Source organism: Ascidiella aspersa, chromosome 4 (assembly GCF_963924565.1).
Source record: "Ascidiella aspersa chromosome 4, kaAscAspe10.2, whole genome shotgun sequence".
NCBI classification, from domain to species: domain Eukaryota; kingdom Metazoa; phylum Chordata; class Ascidiacea; order Phlebobranchia; family Ascidiidae; genus Ascidiella; species Ascidiella aspersa.
The window spans coordinates 691,954-708,919 of NC_139450.1; the positions used below are offsets into that span (position 1 = coordinate 691,954).

Consider the following 16,966-nt stretch of genomic DNA (forward strand, 5'->3'; position numbering starts at 1 on the left):
CATTTGACAGCTTGTCTAGAAAGTACTTTGTATGTGTGCTGATTTAAATGTAAGAGCAACAACTGTACAATAAACAATGTTTCAACATTGATGTGATTTTTATTATTTTAAGCAAACACAAAAAGGTTTACAACTTAAAAGGTTTGAGAGTAACTGGACTACGAAAAAATGTTGTTAAACTTGCTAGGTACACGTTATGTGTCCTCATAAAAATTATTATTTTTCACTTATTGTTCGCTCCTTGTACAAAGGGCCACGATATTGGAAGTTCCACGGAGTCTGCTCTGGACAGCGGGACAGAGATTCTTGCATCCCGGGTGCTGCGGGAAGCACTTGACCAACACAACACTTGCAACAAGACTCTCAACAACTTCAGCATGTTGAACACCTCGTCAGAATCATCGCTAAACTCCGCTATCAAGGTAACTAGCATACAAAGTTTATCAGAAAGTCGGAAAATATACCATACTTTAATAAAAAAGTACAGCCATACGATACGATAAACTCAAGGTAAAACACACAAATTAGACGAAATCAAATTCCCGCAAATGTCGTATTAAACAGGTTATTTTGCTACAATTTGCTTTGGCTTCAAAAGTTCCCTCCAGTTGTTAAGTTTCTATATTTCGAGACAAATAGGCTATACCTTATTGGGGAATTTTATCGGCACTGATAACACCCTAGTATCGGACGAGTACCGATACCACCCTAGTATCGGACAAGTACCGATACCACCCTAGTATCGGACGAGTACCGATAACACCCTAGTATCGGACGAGTATCGATACCACCCTAGTATCGGACGAGTATCGATACCACCCTAGTATCGGACAAGTATCGATACCACCCTAGTATCGGACGAGTACCGATAACACCCTAGTATCGGACGAGTATCGATACCACCCTAGTATCGGACAAGTACCGATACCACCCTAGTATCGGACGAGTACCGATACCACCCTAGTATCGGACGAGTACCGATACCACCCTAATATCGGACGAGTACCGATACCACCCTAGTATCGGACGAGTACCGATACCACCCTAATATCGGACGAGTACCGATACCACCCTAGTATCGGACGAGTAGCGATACCACCCTAGTATCGGACGAGTACCGATACCACCCTAGTGTCGGACGAGTACCGATACCACCCTAGTATCGGACGAGTACCGATACCACCCTAGTATCGGACGAGTACCGATACCACCCTAGTATCGGACGAGTACCGATACCACCCTAGTATCGGACGAGTACCGATACCACCCTAGTATCGGACGAGTACCGATACCACCCTAGTATCGGACGAGTACCGATACCACCCTAGTATCGGACGAGTACCGATACCACCCTAGTATCGGACGAGTACCGATACCACCCTAGTATCGGACGAGTACCGATACCACCCTAGTATCGGACGAGTACCGATACCACCCTAGTATCGGACGAGTACCGATACCACCCTAGTATCGGACGAGTACCGATACCACCCTAGTATCGGACGAGTACCGATACCACCCTAGTATCGCCTTATGTCGGAAAAGTATATCAAAGTGGGTCTGGATTTATGGTGACCAACCTACTGCCCAAGATAGTTAGTTCTATTGCCCTGTTGCTATATAGCGTCACAAAGAGATAAAGTGAACTAAGCTTACAAGGTCCGTAAAATGACTGAATAGCTAGAAATATATTTCCTGAAAAGCGAGTAGGTATAGGAATTTTTCTCTCGCTCTAACTGTGTGTATAGATTTTTGTTTAAACCTTCTGTTCAGGATCTTTCGGAGAACATCGCAGCCTTAGCTTTGGACGAAGCACTCGGTAAAGTGAACAACCCGAGTTCAGCCGATTCTGCGATGAGCTCGCTTGCCGCTCATATAGCGAGAGTTACACTGGGCGAAGAGAAGTAAGTTAGTTGATTCCAGGAGTTTCCAAAGCATTGTACTATTACAAGTGGTAGCACTATACCATGATTGAGGGGAAGTTTAGAGAATTATAGATGTTTGCGCGCAGATAACACAAGAAAACGGATTCCTAATCATAAAAAAACAATAATACGTGATTGCTCTTCATTTACTCCTCTTTGTTCCTCTTTTTCTTCAGAACGTCCATGAGTGAGCTTGAGAGTGCTCTTAGCTCCGGGGTGAGCAAGATCGTCATCGACACGATCTCAAACCGAGTCCTGGAGGAGATTGAGAAGAAGAACACTGATCACCTCCGGAATACAAACCGGGATCAACTTAAGAATGAGATCGTTACATTGGTGAAAAGTCTCATCGACGCTAGAGCAAGGTATAACCTGTTCAACCTGTTTAACCTGTTGGGTAACATTTTGACGCCATTTTGTGCCAGCGACTTTCTATATCGCTGTTTCTTAAACTTTTTAGTGTAAAAAACATAACAAATTTTCAATTTTTTTGAAATATATTTTTAAGAATTTTAAATAAAACTATACCCTACATTCGATAAACAAATTATATAAACAAATATAGAATGACCTAATAATTTGCATTTATATTACCCCTAAAATGTTTAAACCAAAAAACATTAACTGTATAACACACTTTTTTCTCATTATTTAATATTGATGAATTGGGCAAGCGTTTTAAAGCCCTTTTGTGTATTAGAAATAAAATCACAAAAATATTGCAATTTTTAACTTAAAATTTACTCAACTGTGAGTAAAATTTACTTTAGGCTTGCTCATGGCATGAAGCGGGGTGTGTCTGTCTGTATCTTCTAGCTAGTTTTGTAATGCTATCAACATAAAACACCGTAAATAGAGCGACAATAAATTACTTTTTACTTCAGCACTGGATCTTACGGCACAGCAGAAGCAGAAGCTAACGTCGCACAAACACGTGAGTTAAAGTTGCTTAATCTGCTTTCAACGTAATGATCTTTCGTTTTTTTTTTACTTTTAAATTGTACCAGATTCTCCAACAAAAACTTTACCTACGAACTTTAAGGTTAGCACGAATGGGTTTAACGGAGCGACGTAAAAAAATTTAACAAATTAAAAAAAACTTGTTGACTTTTTAAGTAGACTATAATAACAAAAGTCATCTGAGTTAAACTTAAAATACTAAACATACTAATTGCTGCCAGTTCGTCAATTAATATATTTTTATTGTTTTATTATTCTTTATACTTTCACAGAAAATTATCTTTTTCTGAAATATTTATAAACTTTTCACCGAAAATATTTTTTTACAGAAATTCGACAGAACGCATCTTCAGCGACCACTAGCGGCCAATCCGCGGTCAGTTCGGCGATAAGCGCCCTTGCTTGTGACGTCATAAAGAACGTGACCGCATTACCACTAGAGGCAGGTAAGATCAACCTAATGTTGAGTGAAGTTTCCAGGAAATGCAAAATTGGAGCTTGGGTTCGTTAAATAAGGTATAATAGGATAAGAAAGGCCTTTCTAAACTTTTTAGTCTGAAGCTTTTTTTAATTTATTTAAAGATGTTCGCAATATTTTATGCTCGACAAAGAAAAGATAATTTTTTTCTCAGTGGAGACTGTGTTTCTTTTTTTTAAATTTGCATCTCAAAAGGTAACAATGTACAATTTATGAAGATGTAAAACTTTGATCTAGTCTCGCCCGGGAACCTCAAAACTTGTTGCGCCACTTTCCAGTTTGCAAGCCCTCAGCAAATATCGCTGCAAAGCGAATAAACCAAGTGTCTGTCGTGTTTTAATTATCAGGAAATGTTTTTCAACAGGGAATCAAGTGAATGACGATGAAAATAATTCAGCCGAGTCGAAAGAAAATGTGAGTGTGTCGCCATTTGCACAAATGTTATATATTGCCACAAACTTTACGAAATAAACTTAGATGTAAAATGTAAATAGAAATCAAACCAATGTTTTAACGTTGTTGTACAGACTAAATTATTGATTATCAAAGCCCATATAGAAATAGCTTACATTTAAACACTTCGAATAACTATTTATTCATTTTTAACATGGATGTGCTTAGCTAAGTAAATCCTCCAACCATTATGTTATAAAAATTGTTTTTTTCCATTAGTAAGGACAGGAAATTATTTAGATTTTTTTTTCGCCACATATGTTCAGAGCAAAAACCTGCCTTCTTCCACTAATAATGGAGCCAAGAAACAGAAGACGCCATCGAAAAGCAAGTCCCAGGGTCACGGGAAGAGTCCTTACGAATCCAACTTCGCGAGTTGGCGGATCGGTGGAGGACAAACTGGTAAAGGTTCGCAACATTCATCGTTGTAACTAAGGGGTGTCCAATAAATTGACATTTTATTCCGATACCCAATGACGTCATTACTATGATCAAACAAGCAATGTCAATGTTTTTCAGGTTGTTTGGCCCAAAGTTGCCTCGGTGTTTAACTGTTGGTTGTTACTTACCTCCTGTGGTTAACTTTGAATAGCGAAGATTTGTCAAACAGCGAGGGTTAAGCTCGAAAAAAGTTTGGCAACCTACTGTGGATAAAATATAAATCACATGATGAAAGCTATTAAACAAAGCCTATCGCTCTATAAATCAGCGTATAAAACTTTGCTCACCAAATATTCCAGTTTATCTCTTGGCTTACTAAGAGTTTACATAGTTGATAGATATTGAATTCAGGTTAGTGCGCACATATCTAGAAACGTAGATATTATAATATAAAAATGAAGAAACGCCGCTATAAATATTGTTATGTTCAAAGGAAGCTTTGAAACTTTTTGAGTTGCCGTATAAATTTGGTAAACATGTCGGATTGTACTTTGCAGCGTCTGGGTCGAGTGATAAAGATGCAAGAACCATCAAAGTGTACGGGACCCAGTTCAACTTGTAAGTACAAACCCAGCCTATGTAGCAAGCATTTGATTTATACTACTTATATATACATCGCCACATTCGTGCCATTGTATCCCGTCTATAATAATTTTCAACCGTGCTAATTTAATCAGATCCTTTATAACGCTAATATTTTGTGCATTGTTTTTACAAAATATTTTGAAATATTTTACGTCCATAAAAACCAACGAGTTCTAAAGTGTTCAAATAGCTTCGAAGTAGTGATTTTCCTCTAAACCCAAGAATTTAAGCAGTGGCGATTTAGGTACTGTACAATAAACACGAGTTTACTACGTCACAATTAACGCTTATTTTACTACGTCACAATTGACGCTTATTTCACTCAGCACAATTGACGCGTTTTAACTACGTCACAATAGACGCATATTTCACACGTCACAATAGACGCATATTTCCCACGTCACAAATGACGCTATTATACTACGTCACAATTGACGTTATTTCACTACGTCACAATTGACGCAATTTTCACACGTCACAATTGACGCTATTTTACTGCGTCACAATTGACGCAATTTTCACACGTCACAATTGACGCTATTTCACTACGTCACAATAGACGCTATTTTTTCTCAGAGATAAGAAGCCGAGCAAGGCAGGGAGAAGCGCTCCACCGAAGAACGAGGATTGGAAGAATGAGATGAACGAAGTGTTGGACGATCTCGCAGCAAGGATCGTCGAATCTGTCGTATCTGGGAAGATGCCCACATCAGGTGAAAACATCACACAGCATATGGGCAAAGCAAACCCAATTAAGTTGGGGATGTCGCCACAGAGGGATGCGTTTCCGCCTCCGGCGCGTCGCTTAGCGGTTGTATATTTTTTGACTGGAATTTCACTCTACCTTTGTTTTTTGTCAGAATTTAAATTATTTGTTGAAATAGAACCCTTTTGTAATGGTGCCTTTGTCTAGAACAATTTTTTAAAAACGATGTTGATTTTGTTTATACGACAACTCATCAGGTAATAGCATCACATTGATAAAAACACATTCCTTGTAACAAACAGCACACAGTATAACGGGAAATGTACCGACTTCGAGTGAAATATCGAAGTAAAAAACTAGGTTTCAAATCAATAAAATACAACTGCCAGACCAGCTGTGTTTTTCATTATGCCATATTATTCCACAGGATCGACCAGCGACACTCTCGTTGATCTTTCCAAGTCGAAAAGTGTCGAGAAGATGGTGGAATCCCTGGCACTAGGTGTCGTAACATCCCTGCTCGGCATCGACCTTTCAAACGTTACATCCGGTGAAACATCACCCGATCTATCGACCAACACCTCGTGAGTCCGATAAGTTGCCCGATAATTTAGTTGGTGTTTAGGTGCATTAGGCGCTGATCAGTATGTACTTTGATAAATACCCCAAGCCCTTTAGAACAGTGGTTCCCAACCGCGGCACCCTGGGGTGACATTTCCAATGCTCAAGGGTGCCGAGAAATATTTGGGAATCTTTAAGAATCTGATTTTTGCTTAACTCTTACAAATATTGTGTAAGATTAAAGTGGAATAAATCTAACTTCCTACGTTGTGTAGAGTTGATGTGTGTTGTTCCAGTTCCGTTTATTGTGGCATTCTAGTGATTTAACTACGGAAAAATCTTGTAGGGTGCCGCATTATTTCTGAGCGGCGTCGCAAACCATAAAAGGTTGAGAAGCACTTCACTAAGGCCTTGTATCGAAACGTCGTTTTCAAGATGACGTCAATTTACCCGAACTTTTTGACTTTGTCATTTATTATCAAGTTAATTTTTGTTTAATTCCGGTTCCCGATATCCGATGTTTGAAAAAGAATGTCGACCTTTGGAAACGATGTTTATTAATACTAAGGCTGAAATAACTGAACACCACGCCAAATCCATTAAAATCTTGTTAACAGCCAAACTGGAACAGGCCAAGGCATTGTAACCATGTTAACGTCTGGTTTACTTTGTCAGGTTTATATTAGATACAAACTAAGTTTGAATATACTGTTGCTGCTGTCAATCATTGTGTTAATTGTGAAATTGTTCTGCAATTATTCATTGCCCTACATTTGACAAAGAAAATTTGACAAGAAATATCTCCCGGAAGAACAATTTAAAAATTGAATCTACAAGTTAATAAAAATATCTTCCCACATGTAGACCGCTGCTTGCATGACTCACCACAGCTGAAATTATTACATTGTTTTCGTGGCAGATCGCGAACGGTTTTTGTGAAGTTTAGGCTTTTTACATTAGCTGATACAAGAGTGGCAATCTCAAAGTTCTTTTCCACCAGCTGGCGGTTTAATTTGTACTTTTTTTAGTCCGCGAGATGGCGCTAGTAAGTCGGAAGAAGATGAGAATTTACCGAAACCATCGGCTGGAAATCAAAGTTTGATCGACACTTGGAACGTGAGTTTGCAAAAAACTAAACAAATTTAACGAAAAACATGAGAATTAGGAAAACATTTCTTTGTCAAACGTAATGCCGACAAATAAAATCCATAAAAATTGCAATTCTGGGGAAAACGACATTACTATCTAAATAATCTAGTCAAATATACTGAGATGAAATATTTTAATATTTAAAATTTACCCGAAATATTTTAGTTTTCAAGGTATATATTAGTTAATAGTTTTACTGTTGGTAAACGCTGAACCACAATAAACACTTTTCTTTAAAACATGTTTTTTTTCTCTTGAAATATCGCTACTAAAATATTTCCCTCTTTAACCTGAAAAGGCACAGTTGTGCAAACTTGTCGCAAATTTATACAATTTGTCTTCATATAGTGCCACCTGATTACCTTACTCAAACATATATATTTTTAACTTCAGAACCTTGAGCGGCCCAGCGCCCCAATCCCCGGACAACGTCATCACAAGACGAATGACGAAAGCAATTACGATAAACTGACGTCACTACTTGCGTCACCAAGCAGAGGTAAGGTTTGAACAATAAGAAACCAAAATATAAACTTTACACAAAAATGTAAATAAACAAGACATTTTTAAATGCCTCGGGTACTAATTTTAAGTGAGTAGAATTAACGCAACAAACTGAAACACCTAAAAGTACTTCGATGGCAAACCAACTTAATGAATTTTGACAGAAAAATCAAACGCGAATAATTGCTCATTTGACTAAAAGCAAAAAAAAATTATTTTACTTACTCTTCAATTAAAATAAAGTGAACAAAGGTTACATATACCTGATATAAAGTATTTAAAAATTGATGACTTTTTAAAAACACGCTACGCTCGTTATTTTAATTAAAAAAAATTAAAGCCCGCCTTAAATAGATAAAAATGTTTTTTTTTACAGAGAAGCCAAGAATCACGACTCCGTGTGAAGATAACGCCCAGGAACACCCACACAGGTTCGAATGTTACGTCACAATGAAAATAAATTCAAATAACAACACGTTATTTCAATAATAATAACATGTATTTATATTCAAACAAAAATATATAAAAACCTAACAATGTCGTGACTCCGATTTATTAAACAAAAAACTAATTTATTCAATATTTAAGCGTAAACCGCAAACATCCCATAACAGCAATTTAGCTCTTTTTGAGTGGAATTTTCAAAAAACGGTGTTTTCAACAAAACCTGCTTCGTTCAACTGATAAAAGTAATTTCTCCTCACTTTGGGTCAAAACTAGTGTCTCGTGTCCTGGGGGTCAAATTACGTCAAACACCCCGTAATCCCCCAAATAGTTGTGCACGTTATATTTGCCAGGCGTGGCTACTTACGTCATTTGATAACCACATCGAACGATCTAATTTTTATTTTGGAATGGGATTATTTAGATGATTTACGTATTTTTTTAATATTTAGTTTAATGTTGGTATAATCTATTCGCCTATTTTTTATTTCAAAAGATTTAAACATGTTTTTAAATTATAAACTCATATGGTTAAAGAAGCCATAACAAAACAAAAACTTTGGAATAATTTTCCTACAATAAATTCCTCGTGGTTTAAAAGTTTAAAAATAAACCTAATTATACAGATTTGTCTGTCAAATGAGAACAGTATATGTCACATCCAAAGTCAAATTTAAACTAAAAAAATATGATTTCTATTTGTCTATAATCAAGTGGAAAGAGAGAAATTTTATTTCAATTATGAAGGATAAAAAAATTTGACAGTTTAACCTGCTTTTAGCTTTTGAGGTTTACAATAAAGCTACCGCCTATGATGAAGTTTTATTTATGTTTTCACTGGATCTTTGCAAAAAGGTGTTTTCTCATTTCGCGAAATCCGTGACCAAAGAGCCACCGATGCGATTAACTCTTTGGTGACAAAAGACACGTTTCAACATTCCCGGAACGTCTCATAACACGTGCTCGTCTAAATGGGGCGTTTTGACCGCCATTTTTAATCCCGTTTACGTGTCAAAATATTGCGAGGTTGGCCATTTTTTGTGGCCACTGAACATCGGCCAGAACCCTTTCCAGGACTATTTTTCGATAAAACGGGGCTTCTATGTGGCTAAATGCTGTCAGCCTTAAAGCTCAACGTAAATATAATTACACAATATAACACAAAGCAATTTGAAACAGTATTTTTACATCGGTTTTAAAATTAGGCAAATCAAGATTAAAATAGGCCCAATATAAGGGTAAAAAGGAGCCGACCTTTGAAAAGTAGCCATAGTGGTAAAAACGCACGCCCCAATGCTTCTAAAAGGCCGCTCATCTCCTAAAACAACCCACACCCACAATTACGTCATAATGGGTCGGGACAGTTGAGAATCACGAGGAAAGTTACGCGTCTCCAACCCACGTTTTAATAGTGGCTAAGTTTATCAACTATAACAGTTTAGCAGGTTTTTAACCATATAACGAATTAAAAAAGTACTCATATAGTATTATTTGTAAATTAAACCCGATTGAAATTATAAGTAGCCAATCAAACTAAAAATAATTCATTTTAATGTGTAATAAAACTTGGCATTGGTGAGACACCAAATATTTAAATATACTTTACTTCTTTTTCGTGAATTGTTCAAATAAATGAATTTTTGGTGGAGTCTATTTAACAAACCAGAAAATAACTGACTTTCATCAGAAACGACAGAATATTCCAAAAAAATATTTGCTTCAACTTGAAGTAATTGTCGTCATTTCATTTTGAGTATATTACCAAAACAAAAAAAGCTATTACTTTTCGCAAAATATTAATGCAGGGTTTAGGTTTTGTAATATGTTAACTTAAAAAGCATAAAAAGTGTGGTGTCTAAAAGACAAAGTAAAGAAACAAATGCTTATATAGGAAGCTTCCAGAGCGTTCTAGTGACATTCAACGCACGACAAACTCTTGTAAAAGTGGGACGCCAAATCACTCGCACAATTGGGCCAAACGTAACATGCCTGGGTGAACAAAAGAAGCCCCAGGTGCACAATAGCTGCCCCACCCCGGGTCCTTTCGCCCCCGCACGTAATTAGGGGGTGCGGCGCCGTTGTGGCCTGTTGTCCCTGTTGCCTGGCAACCGTATGGCCATGTGCGCATTGGTGGCAAGCCAGTGTGGCGAGATTTAAGGTCGACTTTTTTTTAGATGAATGGTCGTCGGTGGTTGTTATGCTGGTTGGTTTATTGGTTGTTATGCAATCTAATGTTTGTACGAAGTTTTAAAACAATGCTGTGGCACAGTTGGGTGAATGTATTTCATTTTATAGAGCTCCAAAAGGTTCTGTTAACATGACCTGCATTAACGTAGCCTAAAGCCTATAAATATTATTCTCGGGGCGGCATATTTGGTAGTTGTACAATAGTTAATACCACTCACTCCATTACGCCTAAGTTTTAAAAGTTGATTCTCATTGTTGATTTTGCATGTCGCTTTTTGAATAAATGTTGTACATAAAGGACGTGAAAAAGTAACACGTATTTTTAGACAAAACATTCTTTTGTGAATGATTGGGTTCGCTATTATGAAATAATTATCGCCACATTATTGTTCTAACAGACTACACTCTTATTTTTGAAAACTTTTTTTTTTTAAGTTGACATCGCGGTATACCGTTGCTCACAATGTTAAACTATAGAAATGCGTGATGCGCATTGGTGGCAGCGCGTCTGTACATTTTGTTGACCCAACCCGTCATTGACCTTCGTCCAAAATACAGCGCACGTGTATTACGTCATCAAATGATGGGCCTTGAGATAATCATGGGCTATTATTGAAGTGGAAAACAAATCAACATCTGGACGAAGCTTTGAAATATGGGACTAAGCAGTTCAAAGCAAGCCAAATACAACCATCAATAAGATGCTGGTTTTTATATTTTTTTTAAACCCCCAAATCATGTGAACTGTGTTGAACCGTATTCCTGACTAACTTTATGTCTGAATTGTTCCTATCCTATTGCATGATTGCGTTATTTACTTTATTTATGCTACATATAATTTTTCAGTCCCGAAAAAATAAAATTTTTTTCCTATTGCATACTCTTCTAATTAGAAGCTAACAGCTTAAGTGTTTTTAAATATACAATACCTTTACCCTGTTGAGCAATTATCCAATTTGCGTTTTTGATAATATTTTTATTTCCGCAGGGTTTTGAGTCCAAAAGGCGCCAAGTACGGACAAAAGAAATCCAGGAGATCTGGGCATTAAAATAAAGTAAAATTTGACGATATTTCGTGATAATAAAATGTATAATATCTGCTTAAACTAGTGAAATCTATCTGAAAATGAACTTTGATCAATTTGACTGATTTTTTGTAAAAAAGTCGTAACATTCTGTAACGTATATAGGGAAGGGCATCAGCCCATATGCCGAACTTAATCTTACATATACTTTCGCCCAATAAAGTAGATGAGATGAGTTTTTCCGGTTGCAGATAGCGTTAAAAAACAACCCTGTGCTATCTTGGGGTTGCTTCCTCGTTTCCTGAAAACAAGGACGGCTAATTTTAAAACGCGACCTTTTAAGCAATGTTTACGTTACGCATCATGGCAGCGGCATTTAATGAGACATGCCTTAATGTAGCTTGGATGTTATTTCTGCTAAATAAACTACTTGTTGTTGCACGCAATTTGAAAGTCTTACCTAGCGTGGAGCATAATGGCTGGAGGTTGTAGTAAGACGTGATAAGAATATCAAAGCCCATACAGAAGTAGGAAGCATTTTGAACCTTTATTTTTAAAGAGTTATTCGAAACGTTTAAACCTACTTCTGTATGGGTTTTGATTTTCCTTGTACGTCGATGCGCAACCTCCAGGCATTATCTTAATATTAATTCCAAACATTCGCTACTTACTTCTGTTTGAGCTTGATATTTATTCTACGTGAAACAAGTTGGTTTGTAAAGAATATTTTGGCCTTGTTTCAGGCATGTTAGATGTTTATGTGTGATAACTATTCCTTACTTGCACATTTAGAATTGAATGCCTGTGGTTTGAAATGAAAGTTCTAAATTGCTTCGCGCCTTTGTATTTTGCCACACCCTCTTCCTGCTTCTAATAAAAGCTAACACCGCTATTATGAAACGACAAATTGTCGGACGCTTTCGAATAACGCACGAAAGCGTTAGAATCCAGTAACTCCATAATATTAAGAGTTTAACGATATAACCACTAAATGAACTTTTCAACGAGACGGATAGATAATGTTTTTAGCGACCCCAATAGTTGGGTACATTATTAACGATTACCAACACATTGTCATTAGTCTTGTAAGTTACCCATACATTATGTACGGTAATACACATGACCTTGGATAATCAACAAGGACGTTTTACTTTTTTTTCGTCAATCTGCTTTAAAAGTTTTCTAAACCATTCGATATTTTTCTGCACTTTTCAAATATTTACCGGCAGTCGAACAACCGCCTATATATTAGCACTGCTTGTTCTCTATACACTGCGCATACCAACTATCGAAAGCCCGATCAAATTATCTTGTTTACATATTTCGCGTCGACTGGTAATTGTTGTGCCAGATTACATTGAAATCGGCCTTCGTTTGTTGCACCAGGATGAAAGGAAACATGCTTGGCCCACTAATGGAAGTAATTTTCACAAGTTAAATCAAAAGAATTATAAAATGTTTGAGTGAATTTATTAGAGCTTTATTAAAACAAAAGCAGTGGGATTTATTTTTTTCTGACAAGAGTAAACAAAAAAAACAGGTCATCTTGTTAGCCCGGTAATAACAACATTCACCCAATCGATTTTAAAACGGCCGCGTAAAACCATCTTTATTCAGTTAAGCAAATACCCCGGGTGGATGCGTACGGTAAGTTTGGCATTATCGTCAAAGCACAGTAGTAAGGCCGGTTCTAGCGCCGACCATCGCCCTACTATTCGTTGTGCTCCACCGAACAGCTATAGATGGAGTCGGCCCATCCCTTAACGTCTGCTAACTTCGATGATTTGAACAAATGCTAAACGAAAGAGAAATGGCGATGATTTGCGCAAAATGCCACATTGTAGCGTTACTGTGGCAACCAAACATCTTGCGTAATAATAGTAAGGTGGCACGAAAGTTAAATTTTTTACCTTTGAACCATGATGTAGCTTTTAAAACATTTTTTATTGCAATATTTGAAACGTTGTTGGACTTAGAAGACGGAGCCTTAACTAATGAAGCGAAATGTAATTAGTTTTTTACATCAAATTAGCCGTTCGTTTTGCTGACTTCCATGCGGTGCGTAATGGCGGCATTTTGTTCAATGTTGTAGCTTTAATGTTTCTCACTTAATGGATGACCTGAGCTTGACGCACGACAAGTAAACGCCACCGCACATAATTAACCTTGCTTTGCACCGCTACACGTTTGTTTAGCCTTGTGTAGGAAGTGTAGGCCAGAAAAGTTAGCACAATATTATTAGTTTTTCGGATTAGTTTTGTAATGTTTGAATTTGCCGACCACTACGAAATTTTAATCGAACGCAACTTCTTAATTATGAGATTGTTAATTCTCTACTGTAGTTAGGCTGCGCAAGGGATTTTATATCAAAAGTCGGTTGCAAGTATTAGAAAGAATGTTATGGTATAAAACTTGTATCCATGCAACATTGTTTGTTTTAACAGCAGCAAAATAAAAGTCCAGGCACACATAGGTAGCCCTGTCCAATGGAGAAGAGTTGTTAAAAAACAAATTAGAAATTTAAACGAAAATGCAGTATATCTTGGTCTGTATAATTGATTATTTGGGAATTCCTTTAAAAATAAAAAAATAGAGAATATTTTCCAAAAAAAATATAAAAGTTTGTTTCTCATGAAGACGTAAGCTTTATGCTATATTAAAAGAAACACAAGTAAAAACACTAATTTTTATTCATTCAATACCGTTTGTAATGTGCGCCATACATTGAGCTAGCAAACCTAAACATCACAAGTTCATAGAAACATTGAGACAGAAAGCTAAAAGAGACATCTTTCAAAGCCGTTTCCGAAATATTCTGTCAGTCATCCACCTATTGACTGACTTCAGTTTAACCTCGTTCTATCTTCAATGAGGCGTTTAACTTGGGTTCGCTGTTTGCCCTTAACTTTTTTCTTTCTTTTTTCGGCGATCAACTTTAGCTGTTCCCTGAACTCAGTCGCATTATGCAGGACTAACGAGGCTATGCTAAGCACGTTTCAGGCGCCATTAGTCGCGTTATAATGTAGTTTATTGAAGCTGTAACTCGTTAGCAGATAACGTTGCGTAACGCTTTAAATATTTTTTACTCATGCCATCTTTTATCATTTTAAGATTCAAAAATGTATTTGAATCAAAATGTAAATTCAAATGTAAAAAAATGTAAATTTTAAAGCTTTTACTTTACCAAAGTACCGTGTGTTACGTAAAAGTAAAATTTTGCGACACAGTTTTGTGGTTTAAATGTTAAACCCAGCAAAAAGCAATTTAGGGTTATAAAATCATGGAAGCTAAAAGCATTTGCGTTCAGGCAGCTCTAAATGGGTTGGTGAAATGCTTTAAAGCAAGCTAGAAAACGTTTCAAGCAAGTCAGCTATAGAGCAGCGCATAGGTTTTATGAATTAATATAAACATAATGGGTTTCTTTATATCCGAATAATCATTCTCAGCTGTTTTTTCTTTTTTTTCACAAGTATAGTATTTAACTTGTAGGACAAAATAAGTATCTTGATTTTTTTTAAGACGAATGTAGATAGATGGGTAAAGAAACAAAAGCAAAGAGTGATGACAGCAACTGTTAAATGGAAAGTTTAACGCTAGTATTAGATTTTAATACAGTGACAAGACTAAACAAGACGGCTTGTAGCAACTTTTGGCTGCTAAATAGCAATAACATCATGAAATCAGCAAACGACCACTTGTACTTTTGTGGCACCTGTAGGCTTGGTTAACATTAAGGTCTGACAAACCCTTGTTTACAATTGAAGCGTATAGTTCTATTATAGAAGTTGATTTCATTCCTATGAACGGAGCTACATGTTATGGAAAAGTTGTATGCCAGCTTGTTGTTTACTATACTGTGCAGTAGATTGTTAAAGAATAGCTTTACCGTGTGTGTTAATTCCAATACATAGCATCACACGGGTTAGCTTTATATAGGCGAAGAGAAAAATATGAGTTAAAAGCAGGTTCTAACTATAGTAGGCCGAAAGCTTTTCTTAAATAAACTTAACAGCGGATTTTGAGGTCAATTTTAAAATAGTTTTAAATAGGTGAAAAACCGTTAGATATGACAAATTTTAAATTTGATAAAGGTGAACTTGAATTGTATGGAACCAGTCTACTTGACAGCAATGGTCCCTAAATTGCGTAATACCTACTATCCAAGCATGTACCAGTCGTAGTAATTTTAAAGGACAAAGGTCATATTTTTTCGTTCGTGTAAAATTTATATTTATTTCCGAGGTTTTGCGTAAACCATTATTCCCGAACAAATAAACAAACAAACCACAAACAATCTCCACCCCTTGTCATTCAATCTGGCGTTTGTAATTGTGACGTCACAGTACGCTCGAACGCTGGCCAACGAACACAGAAATATTCGCGAAATCTTTTCAGTAGGGTGGGGTCGCGGTAAAACAACATTCATATTGTGAAATTACTAAGCCAGTGATATCAATGATCGACCCACACCTTAACCCAGTGATGGTCAAACAACTCATAAAACACAAGGCTTTTACTCGTTTTATGCGTTTTTTTACGTTCGTGTTTAATTTTTGTTTTGATGTCCATGTAGTAAAAACTAGATTCGATTGTTAAGAGTGTCGCAAAGTTTTTGTAATTGGGCATATACAGCTTTTTTTTATGTGTAACATAGGAATATTGATAAAGATCCTGAATGCAAGTCAATCATTACACAATTGAATATTGTATTACGATATTTACCTAACTACCGTGCCGTGTATTTTCAAACATTGTCAAATTTTTTTTTTTTTTTATTGTTTTGTAGAAATTATGCCGCGAAGTTGATTGTATTTACTTAATGTGTCGCCAGCAAAAAAAGTTTCAGAACTTCTGCTTTATGCGATAAGATTATGATTTTCATAGTACTTGATTTAAATCCATTACTTTCTTTCACTCCTATTAACCAAATACAATAAAAACTATTGTCGAAGCGCAATTTGATTCCAATCATTAATTCTAGCTGAGCAAAAAGGTGTGTTTGAGCGGTTAGAACAAAGTGATACTAATTTTATAATTTTGTTTGTGGTGTGCCTCTCCGCGGTTAACATTGTAAACTTGAGTACGAAATGTCGCCATTAGAGTCTGACTGGTTGGCCATTCTTGCGTTAACCATAAAAAGTGTAAGACCTATATTTCGCCTGTATAAGCTGTTACGCTATTTCCTAACATTTTTGCCCCTTACTTGGCGCCTTTATCTGATCGTATGGCAATGAATTTAGAGTTAACGAGTTGACCTGATTGAAATTTTTGAATGTTTTGTTTCATTTAATTTCTGATTAAATTATTATCTCAATAGAAGCCCGGGCGATTTTAAATTTCAGAAACTTGTGTAGAAAGGTAATAAATTAAAGTGGTACATATCGTTTCACAGTTAGTTTTATAACCTGGATAAAAAAATTAGGAGCGTACTTTTTTACAAATTGGTAAAGGTGACTTAAAAAGACCAACAAAATAAATCTCACTTTTTAATCCGGTGTGACCAACAAAATAGACATCTTCCAACCATTACTAAGCCACAATTTTTATC

The 16,966-nt window shown here is 36.4% G+C and overlaps 1 protein-coding gene across 1 annotated transcript in view; it reads left to right on the top strand.

The window, feature by feature from the left end:
* Window positions 1-11,442, top strand: part of LOC146146525 (uncharacterized) — a 34,423-nt gene extending 22,981 nt beyond the window's left edge. Inside the window, exons 21-34 of the mRNA XM_083386838.1 lie at window positions 252-422; window positions 1,774-1,904; window positions 2,102-2,290; window positions 2,810-2,859; window positions 3,215-3,331; window positions 3,728-3,777; window positions 4,083-4,224; window positions 4,755-4,815; window positions 5,419-5,555; window positions 5,976-6,132; window positions 7,138-7,225; window positions 7,652-7,757; window positions 8,139-8,193; window positions 11,382-11,442. Of these exons, the coding sequence (XP_083242964.1) occupies window positions 252-422; window positions 1,774-1,904; window positions 2,102-2,290; window positions 2,810-2,859; window positions 3,215-3,331; window positions 3,728-3,777; window positions 4,083-4,224; window positions 4,755-4,815; window positions 5,419-5,555; window positions 5,976-6,132; window positions 7,138-7,225; window positions 7,652-7,757; window positions 8,139-8,193; window positions 11,382-11,442 (1,515 nt within the window). The remainder of the gene's footprint in view (window positions 1-251; window positions 423-1,773; window positions 1,905-2,101; window positions 2,291-2,809; window positions 2,860-3,214; window positions 3,332-3,727; window positions 3,778-4,082; window positions 4,225-4,754; window positions 4,816-5,418; window positions 5,556-5,975; window positions 6,133-7,137; window positions 7,226-7,651; window positions 7,758-8,138; window positions 8,194-11,381) is intronic.
* Window positions 11,443-16,966: the final 5,524 nt, after the last annotated feature.